This window comes from Sander vitreus, chromosome 18 (genome assembly GCF_031162955.1).
Source record: "Sander vitreus isolate 19-12246 chromosome 18, sanVit1, whole genome shotgun sequence".
NCBI lineage: Eukaryota > Metazoa > Chordata > Actinopteri > Perciformes > Percidae > Sander > Sander vitreus.
Window position 1 is genome coordinate 27,091,394 of NC_135872.1, and position 12,880 is coordinate 27,104,273.

At 43.6% G+C, this 12,880-nt stretch overlaps 1 protein-coding gene across 1 annotated transcript; it reads right to left on the minus strand.

The window, feature by feature from the left end:
- Positions 1–673: 673 nt before the first annotated feature.
- On the minus strand, positions 674–12,747 carry slc35f1 (solute carrier family 35 member F1). The gene is made up of 8 exons (XM_078274799.1): positions 12,650–12,747; positions 10,182–10,357; positions 5,556–5,683; positions 5,115–5,274; positions 4,255–4,411; positions 3,201–3,253; positions 2,909–3,063; positions 674–1,045 (listed from the first exon to the last, which is right to left on the minus strand). The coding sequence occupies exons 1-8, from the start codon at positions 12,745–12,747 to the stop codon at positions 812–814; spliced, it is 1,161 nt and encodes a 386-aa protein (XP_078130925.1). The 3' UTR covers positions 674–811.
- Positions 12,748–12,880: the final 133 nt, after the last annotated feature.

The following is a 12,880-nucleotide window of genomic DNA, read 5'->3' on the forward strand; positions in this document are numbered from 1 at the left end:
CGTAGCAACAGTAACAAAGGAGGGCGGGGCTTAGCGAAGGGTCAATTCCAAAACATTGTACATGAATGGTATTCGTAAACTGAAGTACATTTTAAAATTGGACTCTTCTCACAGAGCTGGTGGGCTGGGTGTTTTGACAAAGATGTTTTATTTTACTATAAGTAACATTGTAAGCACATTGTTGACAGCAACTTCAATGCACCACATCAAACAGGATACAAAAGCCAATTATAAGAGGGGAATAATAAATCCTTTGTAAATAATCCAGACAGGAGATTATATACAGTCATAAAGTTGACATAGAATCAAACAGTCTTTCAGTAACCCTGTGAAGTTAGGAAATATATTGCTTCCAACATTCCACCGTTTCAACTTTAGCATATACACCGGTATTAAGCACAAACATTCTTGACAGATATAAAAAAATGAAAGCGGGAGATTAAATTACAGTAAAATTACAATACCATCTATTTACATGATTTTTTTCAGTCACTACTGTCTACTCACAGTCTTTGATCACAGTGAACTCAACTCACTTTGCTATTTGTTTTAACGACATTCTGCTTTTAAATTTTTCAGGTACAAATTTTGAATACATAAATTTGTCTTAACTTGGTCACTGAGCGAGTGGAGACTTGGTCCACCCCCACATCCCCCAATACAGGCCATAAAATTAAAACCTGGACATACCTGGGTGATCTCCCAGCTGCCCTGCTGCTGCAGACAGGGTACAGCCAGCACTATTTCTCTGTATACAGTTGCAGCTGACCCACTGATCCCTCAGCTGACAGACTAAACTACCTGCCAGATTTTAGGCGACACGCACAGGAAGCTCATCCCCCGCCTCGGGACCCAGGCTGGTGTAGGTGACGGAGGGCTCCAGGACTCCAGTACCGAGCGGAGGCTGGTCGGAGGCCGGCTGACCGCCTGTGTTCCTGAACTGCTTGTAGACTCGCGGGTCCTGGGCCACATAGGTAGATGAAGTGGAGTAAAGGACAAGGCCCAAGATAATGATGAGGAACGACAACAGATAGAGGCCCGAGAACTGCAACACAGAGACAGATACACTTAAACATAGAGGCTGTATTTCTGCACTGTTGCTTTATGCTGGTTTAATTAAGCCATATTACACAAGAGGGGGTGATTTAACGTCATTTTTGGCACTTCAGCGATGTTTACGAACCGCATCACTGCCGTGCCAATAATGACGTTAAAGGTGCACTATGAATTTCAAACAAAACAGAGCAAGCTCGCCCCTCCCCCCATGTTTCCGTCTGTCATGACAGACTAATTGACTAACGGTAGGTTTCCACACAGCGAAATTTCGCTTCGCTCTCATTGAGGTTGAATGGAGGCGAAAATTGCCCTGATTGGCCGGGATGAGAGCGAATCGCAGAGGCAAGCCAAACAAAGTTGACGAAAGTTTAACTTTATTCAAATGAGGACCACTCGAGAACCAATCAGGTGCGCGTGTTTGTGTTTGGAGGCGGGAGTTACATAAGAAGTCTGACCAAGATGGCGGAGGTTATCAGCGCTGTGGCATGAAAATTTGTATGTGATTAAAATGTTTCTTCACGAACATTGATTTATATGACACACAAACTTAGTCAGGGCACATACACCACTAAATAGACCACTGTATATGTTAGTTTAAACGCTCACTTTCAGCTAGCCGACTAATCGCTAGCATGGATTTCATTGTAAGCCTAGCCAGGCAGCTAGGCTATTTGTGCATTTGTTTGATTACATGTTTTGTTGGCGAACATTGACGCTTGTACCAACACGGATTTCACATGCTACAATAGCAACGATAGCTTGCTAGCAAACTACCTGCTAGCTACCTATGCTACCTAGCTTCAACCCTCTCTGCTAGCTGCTTAGCAGCCGGTGTTCTGTTGCGGTCCGGCGTGTTGTTTTCACGACCAGGCCCCCGAGGCAATATTTCGCTGGCCGAAATTTGCTTGGTGTTTCGCTGTGTGGAAACCTACCGTTACTGTCACTAACCCCCACCCCCAACCATCTTGTCGGTGATTGGCTGGAGTGGTTTGTTGTATTTTGGTGCACAGCCTGTGCCTCTAGTGTTTGTTTGACGTTTATGACCCCTGTGTTGTCTCCCGAGACTGGGCTTTTTCACGGTGTATTCAGGGGGCAGGCAGCTAGCAGATCAAGGAGAGATGCCTACGATTTGAGACAAAAATGAAATCGCGCTGAAACCATGCAGGAACTCACCTTTAAATAACACCCTCTTGTATAATATTGTTATACCAACAAAATAAAAGATATAATCAAACTGTGTTCATATTGTGAGGCAATCTGCTCTCGAAATTACAAAAAAAGCAAGCGACCAGATTTCTAGTCCCTTCCTGTTTAGTTAGCCAGCCAACTTAAGCTAACGTTAGCTTTGTAGAGATTGTGGGATTTCCTAAACAGAATAAATACCGCACACATAAACCAAAAACTGCTATATGTCCGCAGACTTCACACGTAGCAGGCTATTTTTAACATAGCGCTGTGTCAGCGGCACAGCTGATGTGATCCAAACATTTCCAGTAACAGTTAACTCCATAACGTTGTAAAAAAAGAATTAATTTAATCCAATGAATCACTTTATATAAATCCACTAATCCACATCCATAAACCTTCTAAATAACAGGGAATAGATGTTGTGTTACTGTTACTACAGTGTAGAATAGATTTATCATCACACTCCTGTAACATTGTCGGACCGCAGCAGAACCACAGATATTGTATTTTTTGTTAAACACATTCTTCTTCCTCGTCAACACCTTGCGGCCACTTAACCACCATGCAACCCGAGCACCGACACTTTGTTGCGTGATGCTCGATGTCTGGGCATCTTTTGACCTGCACATCACCGAATGAATGCTTCCTGGCAGTTTGACAGTACCTTGTAGTGAAAGAGGAAGAGGCCACAGAAGAAGCAGTATAGGTCAGCTGTGAGCAGAGAGAGATTGACTGAGGTGGCACTCGTTCTCTTTATCACCACCGGCATGAAGCTGTACAGGCCGAACATGAAGGCACTGAAACCAACGTAGAGAAGACCTGCAAACACACAGAGGGAGAAAATCATTAGACGTTACATGCACACGGCTTTTTAAACACCTTTTGGGTAACCTGTTAATTACATTTCGTGGTAATATTACTTGTGTGTCTGTTTATGTGTGCATGTGCATTCTCACCTATCTGCCAGTCCCAGGGTACCTTCAGCAGCTCCTTGTGTTCCATGATGGCCCTGCAACAGAGCACAAACACAGAGATTAAGGGCGTTTTCACACCTACCTCATTTGGTCTGGACTTTCCGACTTTTTTTGATTCGAACCACAATTACAGGTTTGAAACCTCCCCGGATCAAAAGACCAAATTTTGATCTGATAAAAAGAGGTGGTCTTGGTCCGGACCAAACTGAACCATGGTCCTGTTCGTTTATAGTGTGAAAGCATTTTTTGGATGTTCTCCTTGTGTTACAAGACCGGGGAAGCTCCTTTAAGGAATAGCTAGGTGCTTAGTGTGTAGGCTACATGTACAGTATAGGTTTCCGTTTGTCTCAGAATAAATGCTCCAGAAAGAAAGTCCCTGTGTCTTCTCAACATCACAACAAAACAAAAAGAGCCGCGGCAGTAGGGGAGAGCAGCAGTCAGTTGAAAAAACTCCGACACAGAGAGAGGATACGATTGGACGGGGACGCCCGTCTACAAACCAATCAGTTATAAGTATCTGGAGACGCAGCTCACGTATGTGATGACGGCAGGAAGTTTTGTCACGTATAGATCTTTAGTGCGCTTGCATAACTGCAGTGTGAAACCAAAACTTACCAGATCAAATGTATACAATGTAACAAAAACATTAACCTTGGTCCGGACCTTGGTTCGGACTTTCAGGTGTGAAGAGGCCCTAACACAAACCCTGCACACATACAGCAGGAACGTCATGGTGTCTACTGGGAAAGTTGTCCCACTGAGCTCTACAGATTCATTTGCCTAGTCTTATTTCAAATATTTCAACGCCTTATAGTGGAATCAGAAAATGAACTCGTATTTGACAACATCATCTGCAACCCTCCCATGTAAAGGTGAAGATGGGATGTTTGTACAGAAGCAAGGGTTCTCCTAAAACATATAAGTACAAGTACCATAACATTGTACTTAAGTGCTAACAGTACTTGAGTATTGTTAGTCACTTTCCACCCCTGCCCAGGTGTCATGAGGTACATCTCTCCCCACCACACCAACTCACAGCTGGATGCCACTGAAGAAGGATCCGAAGAGTCCCATCATGCCGAGGAACTCCACCCGGCTCAGGTTCTTCACGATGAACTCCTCACAGACGTTGGAGATCCCGTACAGTGTTGCTCCTCCCAGAACAAGAAGGTCCCCAAACAGCTTCTCCTCTCCTGATTGATGAAGAGGAAGGAGATACATGTGAGCAAGAGATTAACTTCCAACAAACTGGCAACATTCACATGCACCCTGAGGATGAACGTGTGTTTGTGCATTTTGTGCCACATTGGCCATGGAGGAAGGTCTGGCAAAGCGAGACTAGGAAGAAATTAACATTAGCAGCCATGATTAGAGGTTTGCCTGGCGTTAGCATGCAGCTACTTGTAGTTAGTAGTGGATTGTAATGGAATAAAGCAGCACTTTTTACTGACAGAAATCCCAGATAAAAGCTTCTGGACCAAATACTACCTGTTTCAGCAGTAATGTGACCTGAAATTGGGGGGGAAATTAACAACAATTGCAGCCAAGATTATAGCTTTCCTATGTAAACACAGCAGTAGCCTAAAAAACTGCAAAAGCCTGCCTGGACCAATCATACAAACCACAGTAGGCAAAAACCTGTTGAAAGTGTAGCGTTTAGAACATTGGGATATCTGAGGTTTTTGCTCACGGGGATTTCTCTGGAATACGTTTACCTCATTATTTGAAGCTCTGGCCACGTTTAACATGAAAATCTTACATTGTAACATTATAGATATAGGTAGGAAAAGCATACTAGGTTCCCCTTTAAAGTCAGCAATGCAACAACCTGTATCTGTGGGCCTAGATGAGCTGACTGCAATCAAAAGTACCTTTGTAACGTGTTCTTTTACTCACCAAGGCCTTGCTGCCGACCAAGTAGGAAGTCAGCTCCCACCATGCAGCCGACACCCAGCAGGCACAGTCCGGCCCCGACAAAGTGGACAGCCTTGTACCTCACCAAAAGAAAGAACCAGGACAGCAGCAGAACCACTGGGATGACGAAACAGTCCAACAGCTGACAGGAAGGACAGAGACACAGAGACATAATGAGTCCAGGTTGTTGTTTCAGCTAGGGCTGCTCCATTATGGAAAAAAATCATAATCACGATTATCATTGGCTTTTGGAAAGATGTTGCAATTATTGAACTTAGTGCAACGTAAGAAAGCTTTTTTGCACACCTCTTTTGTCGGGCAGGTGCGTAGGATATGATCAAAAGTAGGAGCTTAGAGAAGAGTCTCTGACCATTACGAAAGCTGTAATTTATGCAATTTAAACAAAGTTTTACAGAAACTCACCTGTACACTGGAGAGTGTAGTGTACTGGTAAGCTTTCAGCACCAGATAGTTGGCCTCGATGTCTATCAAACCCAGAATCATGTATTTCCACCAGCGCTGCTTCAGAATGGCCAGCAGGTTCCCTTCCCCTGGTGAGACGGAGAGAGAGACAGGGTCAAAACATTAGAATACAATGTTACAATGTGAGAAAAAGAGGTGATACTGGGAAATGTGGGACTGCATCTATGTTGAAATAAACAGACCAGAGTGTCATTGTTACATGTAATGCCAGTGGTGGAATGTAACTTAGTACATTTACTTAAGTCAAGTACTGTACTTAAAGCGTAACTCTCGCCAAAATGCAACCTAGGGTCTTTTTGTGAATGCACCTGAGTCAAACTTTCGTTTAAAAGCATATTTAGGACGGAATCGCCACTTTTAAGCTTTACCGTATTTTCGTTTTTCGGTCAAATGGCCTTTTGAATGGGAGTGCTAGGGGCACTTTTATGCTAGCCTCAAAATAGCTATTTTTAAAACACTAAGAAGGCTCGACACAACATGAGACTTTTCTCCAAGTATCACCAGGGGCTCTACACCTTAACGAAAGCGTTGACAACATTGTTTGTGTACCCAGAGTTTACTAAAAAGAAAGGTTTTCAACAACTCACCGTAGGTCTTGTTCTTTCCGGCCGCTACCACCTCGGCAGTCAAAACGAGTCGATATCCGAATGCGAATGAACGGACTCCATATGAGGCTCCTTTTTCAACTACGAGGTCAATGTTGTTTTTCAATAACGACAAAACAAGAAATAATCCGTGCATTTATATGGAACTAAGCTTTAGGAGCTTTCCATCTGTTACGTTGCATTCAGAAATCAATTGTTTTTGACTGATAAAATGGCTGCGGCCGGAAACAACAACAGCTACGGTACTAAATGTGCTTTTAAACGAAAGTTTGACTCAGGTACATTCACAAAAAGACCATAGGTTGCATTTTGGCGAGCGTTACGCTTTAAGCACAAATTTTGAGGTTCTTGTACTTTAATTGAGTCTTTTCTTTTACTGCCACTTTCTACTTCTACTCCGCTACATTTCACAGAGAAATATTGTACTTTTTACTCCACTACATTTATCTGACAGCTTACTAGTTACTTTACCGATTAAGATTTTTGCACACAAAACACTTATAGTTTATAAAATACAATGTTTTATTATAGATTAAACTAGCCAACAATATAACGGCCTACGAGTCCAGCTGAAATGATTAGACCATTAAACACACAACTGTTTGGATCTTTACCAGTTTCTAAACTGTGAGGATTTTTCTTTACTTTTAATACTTTAAGTACATTTTCCTGATGATACTTACATACTTTGACTTAAAGGTCAACTACCGTTTTTTTCAACCTGGACTATTTTCTTACAGGCACAGTCCGGCGACAAAATGGACGGCCTCGCAAAGAAGAATAGGACAGCAGCGAGCCGCTGCGGATGTGAAACAGTCAACAGCTGACAGGAAGAGTTTGGGAGACACCTGAGGAGCATGAGTCGGGTTTGTTGTTTCAGCTGGAACTATCGTTATGGAAAAATCAATCGCGATTATCATTAACTTTTGAAAGTTGCAGTGTTGAACCTGTTTTCAATGGCTTTCTTTTTTGTCGGGCGGTCAGGATGATCAAAAATGAAGAGCTGAGAGAATCTCTGGGCGAATAAGCTGTAATTAATTCTAGTGGGACACACAGAAACTCTCTGTACTGGGTGAGTGTATGGTAAACTCAACAGTGGATTGGCCTGATGTCTATCAGAGCCCAGAGATCATGTATTTCCACTGGCAGCTGCTTCAGAATGGCCAGCAAGGTTCCTTCTAGTTGAGGCTGGAGAGGGGCAGGATCAAAAGCATTACGAAAGTGGCAATGTTGCAATGTGGCAGAAAAAGAGAGGTGATCACTCGAAATGTGGGACTGCATCTATGTTGAAATAAACAGACCAGAGTGTCACTATTTGCACCTGCCATCGTCATGCTCTCTGATGGGTGAGAATGTAGCTGAGCACTTTGCTATAAGTCCAGTACTGCTACGCCTTTTGCGTAACTCTGTAGAAAAATGCAACCTGAGGTCTTTGTGAATGCACCTGGGTCAAAGCTTTGCGTTTCAGCATATTTAGGGCGGAATCGCCACTTTTTAAGCTTTGGCGTATTTTCGTTTTTCGGTCATTAACGCCTGAATGGGAGTGCTAGCACTTTACCTGTGCTAGCCTCCCAAAGGCCAGCTATAAAGAAACACTAAGAAGGCTCTGACACAACATGAGAGCTTTTTCTCCAGAAAGTATCACTCTGAGGCTCTGCACCTTATGCAGCGTTGACATCTGTTGTTTGTGTGCAGGTTTGCAAAGAAGGTTTTCAACATTCTGCACCGTGGAGTGCTGTCCACTCCGGCGCGCTACCTGGCGGTCTCAGCGATATGATCGATATCGAGTATGCAAACAAACGGAACTCTACATGAGGGCTCCTCTTTTCAACTACGAAGGTCCAGTATTGACTTTCCCAGCAGCGCGACAAGACAAAGTAATCGACGTGCATTATATGGAGCTAAGCTTTGGAGCTTTCCATCTGTTACGTTGCATTCAAATGCTGTATTTTGACTGATACATGGCTGACTGACACGGAAAACAACAGCAGCTATGGTACTAAATGTAACCTAGCGTAGGTTTGGCTCAGTTACATTCAAAGACCCTGAGTTGCATTAGTGACGTTAACTGGCACAGCTTTGGTGAGGTTCTTGCATACCCAGTGAGTCTTTCTCTTTACTGCCGCACCACTTTCTAACTCGCATAACACTACATTTCACAGAAGATATTATTGTGTACTCCACCTGCATTTATCTGACAGCTTTACTGAGATTACTTTGCGAGTCAGTTTTTCAGCTGCTACTAGTTTATGCTATATAATCTCAATATGTTTATTATAGATTAAACTAGCCAACAAATATAACGGCCTAGAATCGGCCTTTCAGATGGTAGACCATTAAACACACAGCTGTTTGGATGCGTGCCAGTTTTACAAACTGTGAGTTATCTTTACTTTTAATACTTTAAAGAGTACATTTTCCTGATGTTGCTTTACATACTTTGACTTAAGGTCAACTACCGTTTTTCAACCTGGACCTATTTTCGTGTGTTTTTGTGATCCATAGAAGTGACTGATGAAGACAATCGTGCGACATTCGCGTCAGTATTAGCGAGATCGCTGCAGTTGTAGCGGCGAGGCAGACTACAGCTAATAGGTTACTTGGACAATTGTCTGGCATTCATTGCTACAAAGATATGCTTCGTTTTGCCACTGACAGGCTCAGATTAATATTCTAAGTGTCTCACGACAACATTCTGGAAAGGAGTCTAAGCGAGTTGACAGCTTTCTGTTAAAAGTAGATCAATATTTTTAGGCTATAAAACATCCAGCGAGACGCGTTAAAGCTAAACCACATACTCCATGATGAATAAACTTTTGCACTTCAACTAAAGCTTTACCAAACTAAAAATACACTTCATTCAAAGTCGACAGAAACAAAATAAAACTATGAAAAAGGCCGTTTTGGGTTGTCTAAAACTCTGCTCCAACCATCACAGCTCTAGTGATTGGTTGAAATGATCACAGTTTACTGATTTACATGTGAAAATATGTTAGCTCTATAGCTATAAAAAGTATTGTAAATGGAGTCTGGTGGGTTTGTGGCTATGAGCTTCAGATTCAGTTTTGGTTAAGCAGAAAGATGAAAGTTTTTAAGGTCTCTCTCTCTGAAGGGATCCTACTCCATAATGTTGTCAGACACTTAGAATAACAATCTGGGTCTGTCGGCAGCAGATCGGCATGCACCTTGTAGAAATCATCTAGCTGGTTCAGTGCCTATTAACTTACATTGCAGCTTGTTTCTGCCGCTGCCGGACTATCTGCGATCTAAAGCAATACTGGACCAATGGCAAAGAATTGTTGTTTCAGCAGTCATAGACACTTGAAACTTTGCGCGAAATCTGGTGATCCAGGTTTGAGCAGTGACCCTGCTATTGGCTGTATTTTCAATGCAGGACTTTAGCTTGTAACAGAGTATTTTTTACAGTGTGGTATTAGTACTTTTACTTAAGTAAAGAATCTTTAATTCTGTGAATATGTGGATCCTATATGTGGAATTTTGTTGCGTTAAACACTTCCTGCATTCTGGTTGAATTTTTATGCTAAAATGTAGGGTGGGAAGGTTTTTTTTCTCCTGTAGATCATCTTTTGTCATTTAATGACATTCAACACACACACATGTAGGAATGATTTACTTTTCCTCGTCTTTGTGTCTTTTGTTTGTAGAAGGAACCTCTTTAATTGTGCCTGTTCACATCAATGAAAAATGTATGCATTTGAATTCATTAATAAACCTCCGGACTTTAATAGCGCCGATGTGTTTGAGCAAGATTTCTGCTGAAGTTCAAAACATATCTCAGATAATTGTGTTGTACTTTCACATGTCATGACATGTCCCCAGGGTAAATGAAACCTAGGCATACACACGCAGGCACGCACACACACACACACACACACACACACACACACACACACACACACACACACACACACACACACACACACACATACACACAGTTTACCTTGCCTGACTGCCAGTGTGGTGGTGTAGACCAGAAACAGCAGGATGTAGTTGAGAAAGCTCTGGAACACCGGCGTGTTCGCATGGAAGTCATCAGCCAGATACTTGCTGGTCAGACTGATAGCACAGACTAACAAGGACAGGACCTGACCCAGGGCCAGGGTCACCAACAGGTCCCTGCAGAGGACACGATACATGGACAAAGGCTCATCTGTGTTTCATTAAGGCAATATGATAGTCTGAGTATTTATCAGCAGTTACATACAATTCTGTCACACATCGTGCCCTAAATCAAGGCCAGCCATGCTTCCTTTGTTTTGGCCCACCATAGCATTTGACATGCTCATGCTTATTCTCCTCTTATTTTGAAAGTGCTGTAAAATCCAGCTATCTTCTAACCGTATACATACTGGGAACTATATTCTCAGAAGGCGAAGCACTGCTAATTCTGCTACTTGGGCGGAGTGATTTGCTCGCAGAACTCCAGGTGAACTCTCTGCTCCTCATCACAGGGCTTCTCAGGTGCTGCTAGCTAATCACTCCGCCCAAGTAGCAGTGCTTCGCCCTACTGAGAATATAGTTCCCAGTTTATATATATGGTTAGAAGATGGCTGTGTCTCATGTGACCTTGTTATTTGTACACGCTGTGACTATACAAATCACAACATGTAAATAGGAACATGTTGGCGTTATTTTGTCACTTATTGGGAGCAGTAGGCTAGATGGAGCCGGTTACCTCCAGGATCTGTGCTAAGCTAGGCTAGCGGTGCGTCAGACAGAGTTACGACACGCACGGAGATGAGAAGGGTATGGACTTATCTAACTCTGGGGGAGACGGGGAATAAGACAAAGTCCCAATAAGTCGGCATGTTCCTTTACTATAAAAGAATTTGGGCACTTCTGCTTTAAATCATTCGTAAACCTTCAACTTGGCCACTAGGGGCAGCAGGAACAAGCTGTGAACACAACATTAACATAGATGTTGATCTTATTTATACATCCAGCAGTTACAGAGCAACAGAATAAAGATAAGATTAGTGTACCTAAAGTGAGAACATGTGCAGTGGTCACTTTATGAGCTACACCTTTCATGCTGCAAATCTCCCATTCCACCTCAGCCCAAAGGTGCTCTGGTGACTGTGGCCGCCATTGGAGGACAAATACAGTATCTTGATTTGTCAGATCAGGCGATGTATTTCCTTTCCATTTTTCCACTGTGCAGGTTTGTTGAGCCTGTGCTTTCTGTAAGCCTCACTCTGCTGTTCTTAGCTGGCAGCAGGTTCTGCTGCTGTGGCCCTCCACTTGGAGGTTTCCTCCAGGTGTGTGTTAGAGATGCTTCTCTCTCTCTACAACTGTTGTAATGTCCTATTTATTTCAGTTACTGTCAGCCTTCCTGTCAGCTTGGCCGTTCTCTGTAAGCTCTGGAGACTATTGTGCTGTGCTATTGTGTTTTTGAACAACAGCTGAATCTCTTGACCATGTCTGCACGCTCAGTGTGAACATGTATTATGGACCTGAGTACTGAAATTAAGAACTCTGATTTTTTTCCTCATCTGACCGGAGGCGCATTACTTTGGACTTCACAGCAGCTAATATTGAGCTGCAGCTATTTCTTGCCATCTAGTTACGACCATAGACTGGACCGATCTCACCATAATGAGTTGATGTTCAGCCTTTCTCTCCTGCCAGGTTAACTGGGACTGAGAGGTCCCAAATTGCTGGGTAATATCTATCATATTTATTCTTTGCGTGCATGTACTATTTTGTGTTTGTATTCTGTTCACTTCCCTGACATGTCACCTTCTTTGCTTGTTTGTGAGCCTGCTTTGTTCTGTCTGCCTGCTTTTAATAAAAAAGGAAGGATTACAATAACATCCCTTTGTGGGACACACACACACACACACACACACACACACACACACACACACACACACAGTGGCATGGGTCTGATATGCTGGTCTCAAATTTGGATTGTTACCAGGCTCCACAATCACAACAGAGACCAGGGATAAAAGTGTGTGTGTGTGTGTGTGTGTGTGTGTGTGTGTGTGTGTGTGTGCAGCACAACCTCAGTACAGGGCAGCCTAATAAACCCACCATGGTAGCCAGCAGCAGGCACCGAACCAGCTCACCGTGCCCAGGCTCTGCTCCAGTACCAGAGGGTGCAGGAATGCCCCCAGTCACACACACACACACACACACACACACACACACACACACACACACACACACACACACACACACACACACACACACACACACACACACATGACGTGATGTTGGTTGTTATGTTGACATCTGTTGCACAACATGCTTCCTGCAGCAGCAGCGGCGGCACACTGAATATGACAGGTTGACGTTACAGGTTGTGTTAGAACAAAAGGTGTCCGCAGTGATGAGCCGCTGCTGAGCGTGGAGTGAATGCAAAGGGATGCTCGCCGAGGATCAGCGCCGTCATCACCATCTTACCTGGTTAAGACCCTCCTGATCCGCTGGTAAAGGCTCGGCGCTGGGGTGCCCGTACCTCTGGGAACGCTCTCCACAGTGGAGACGACAGACATCATCATTCCACAGACTGAGCGCAGATCAGCGCATTGTGCTCCGAGGAGAACCGGAGGAGGAGGAGGAGGAGAAGGAGGAGGAGGAGGAGGGGACGGGGAGAAGGCTCACCTCGGCGGCAGCGGACCTTCCTTGTCTCCG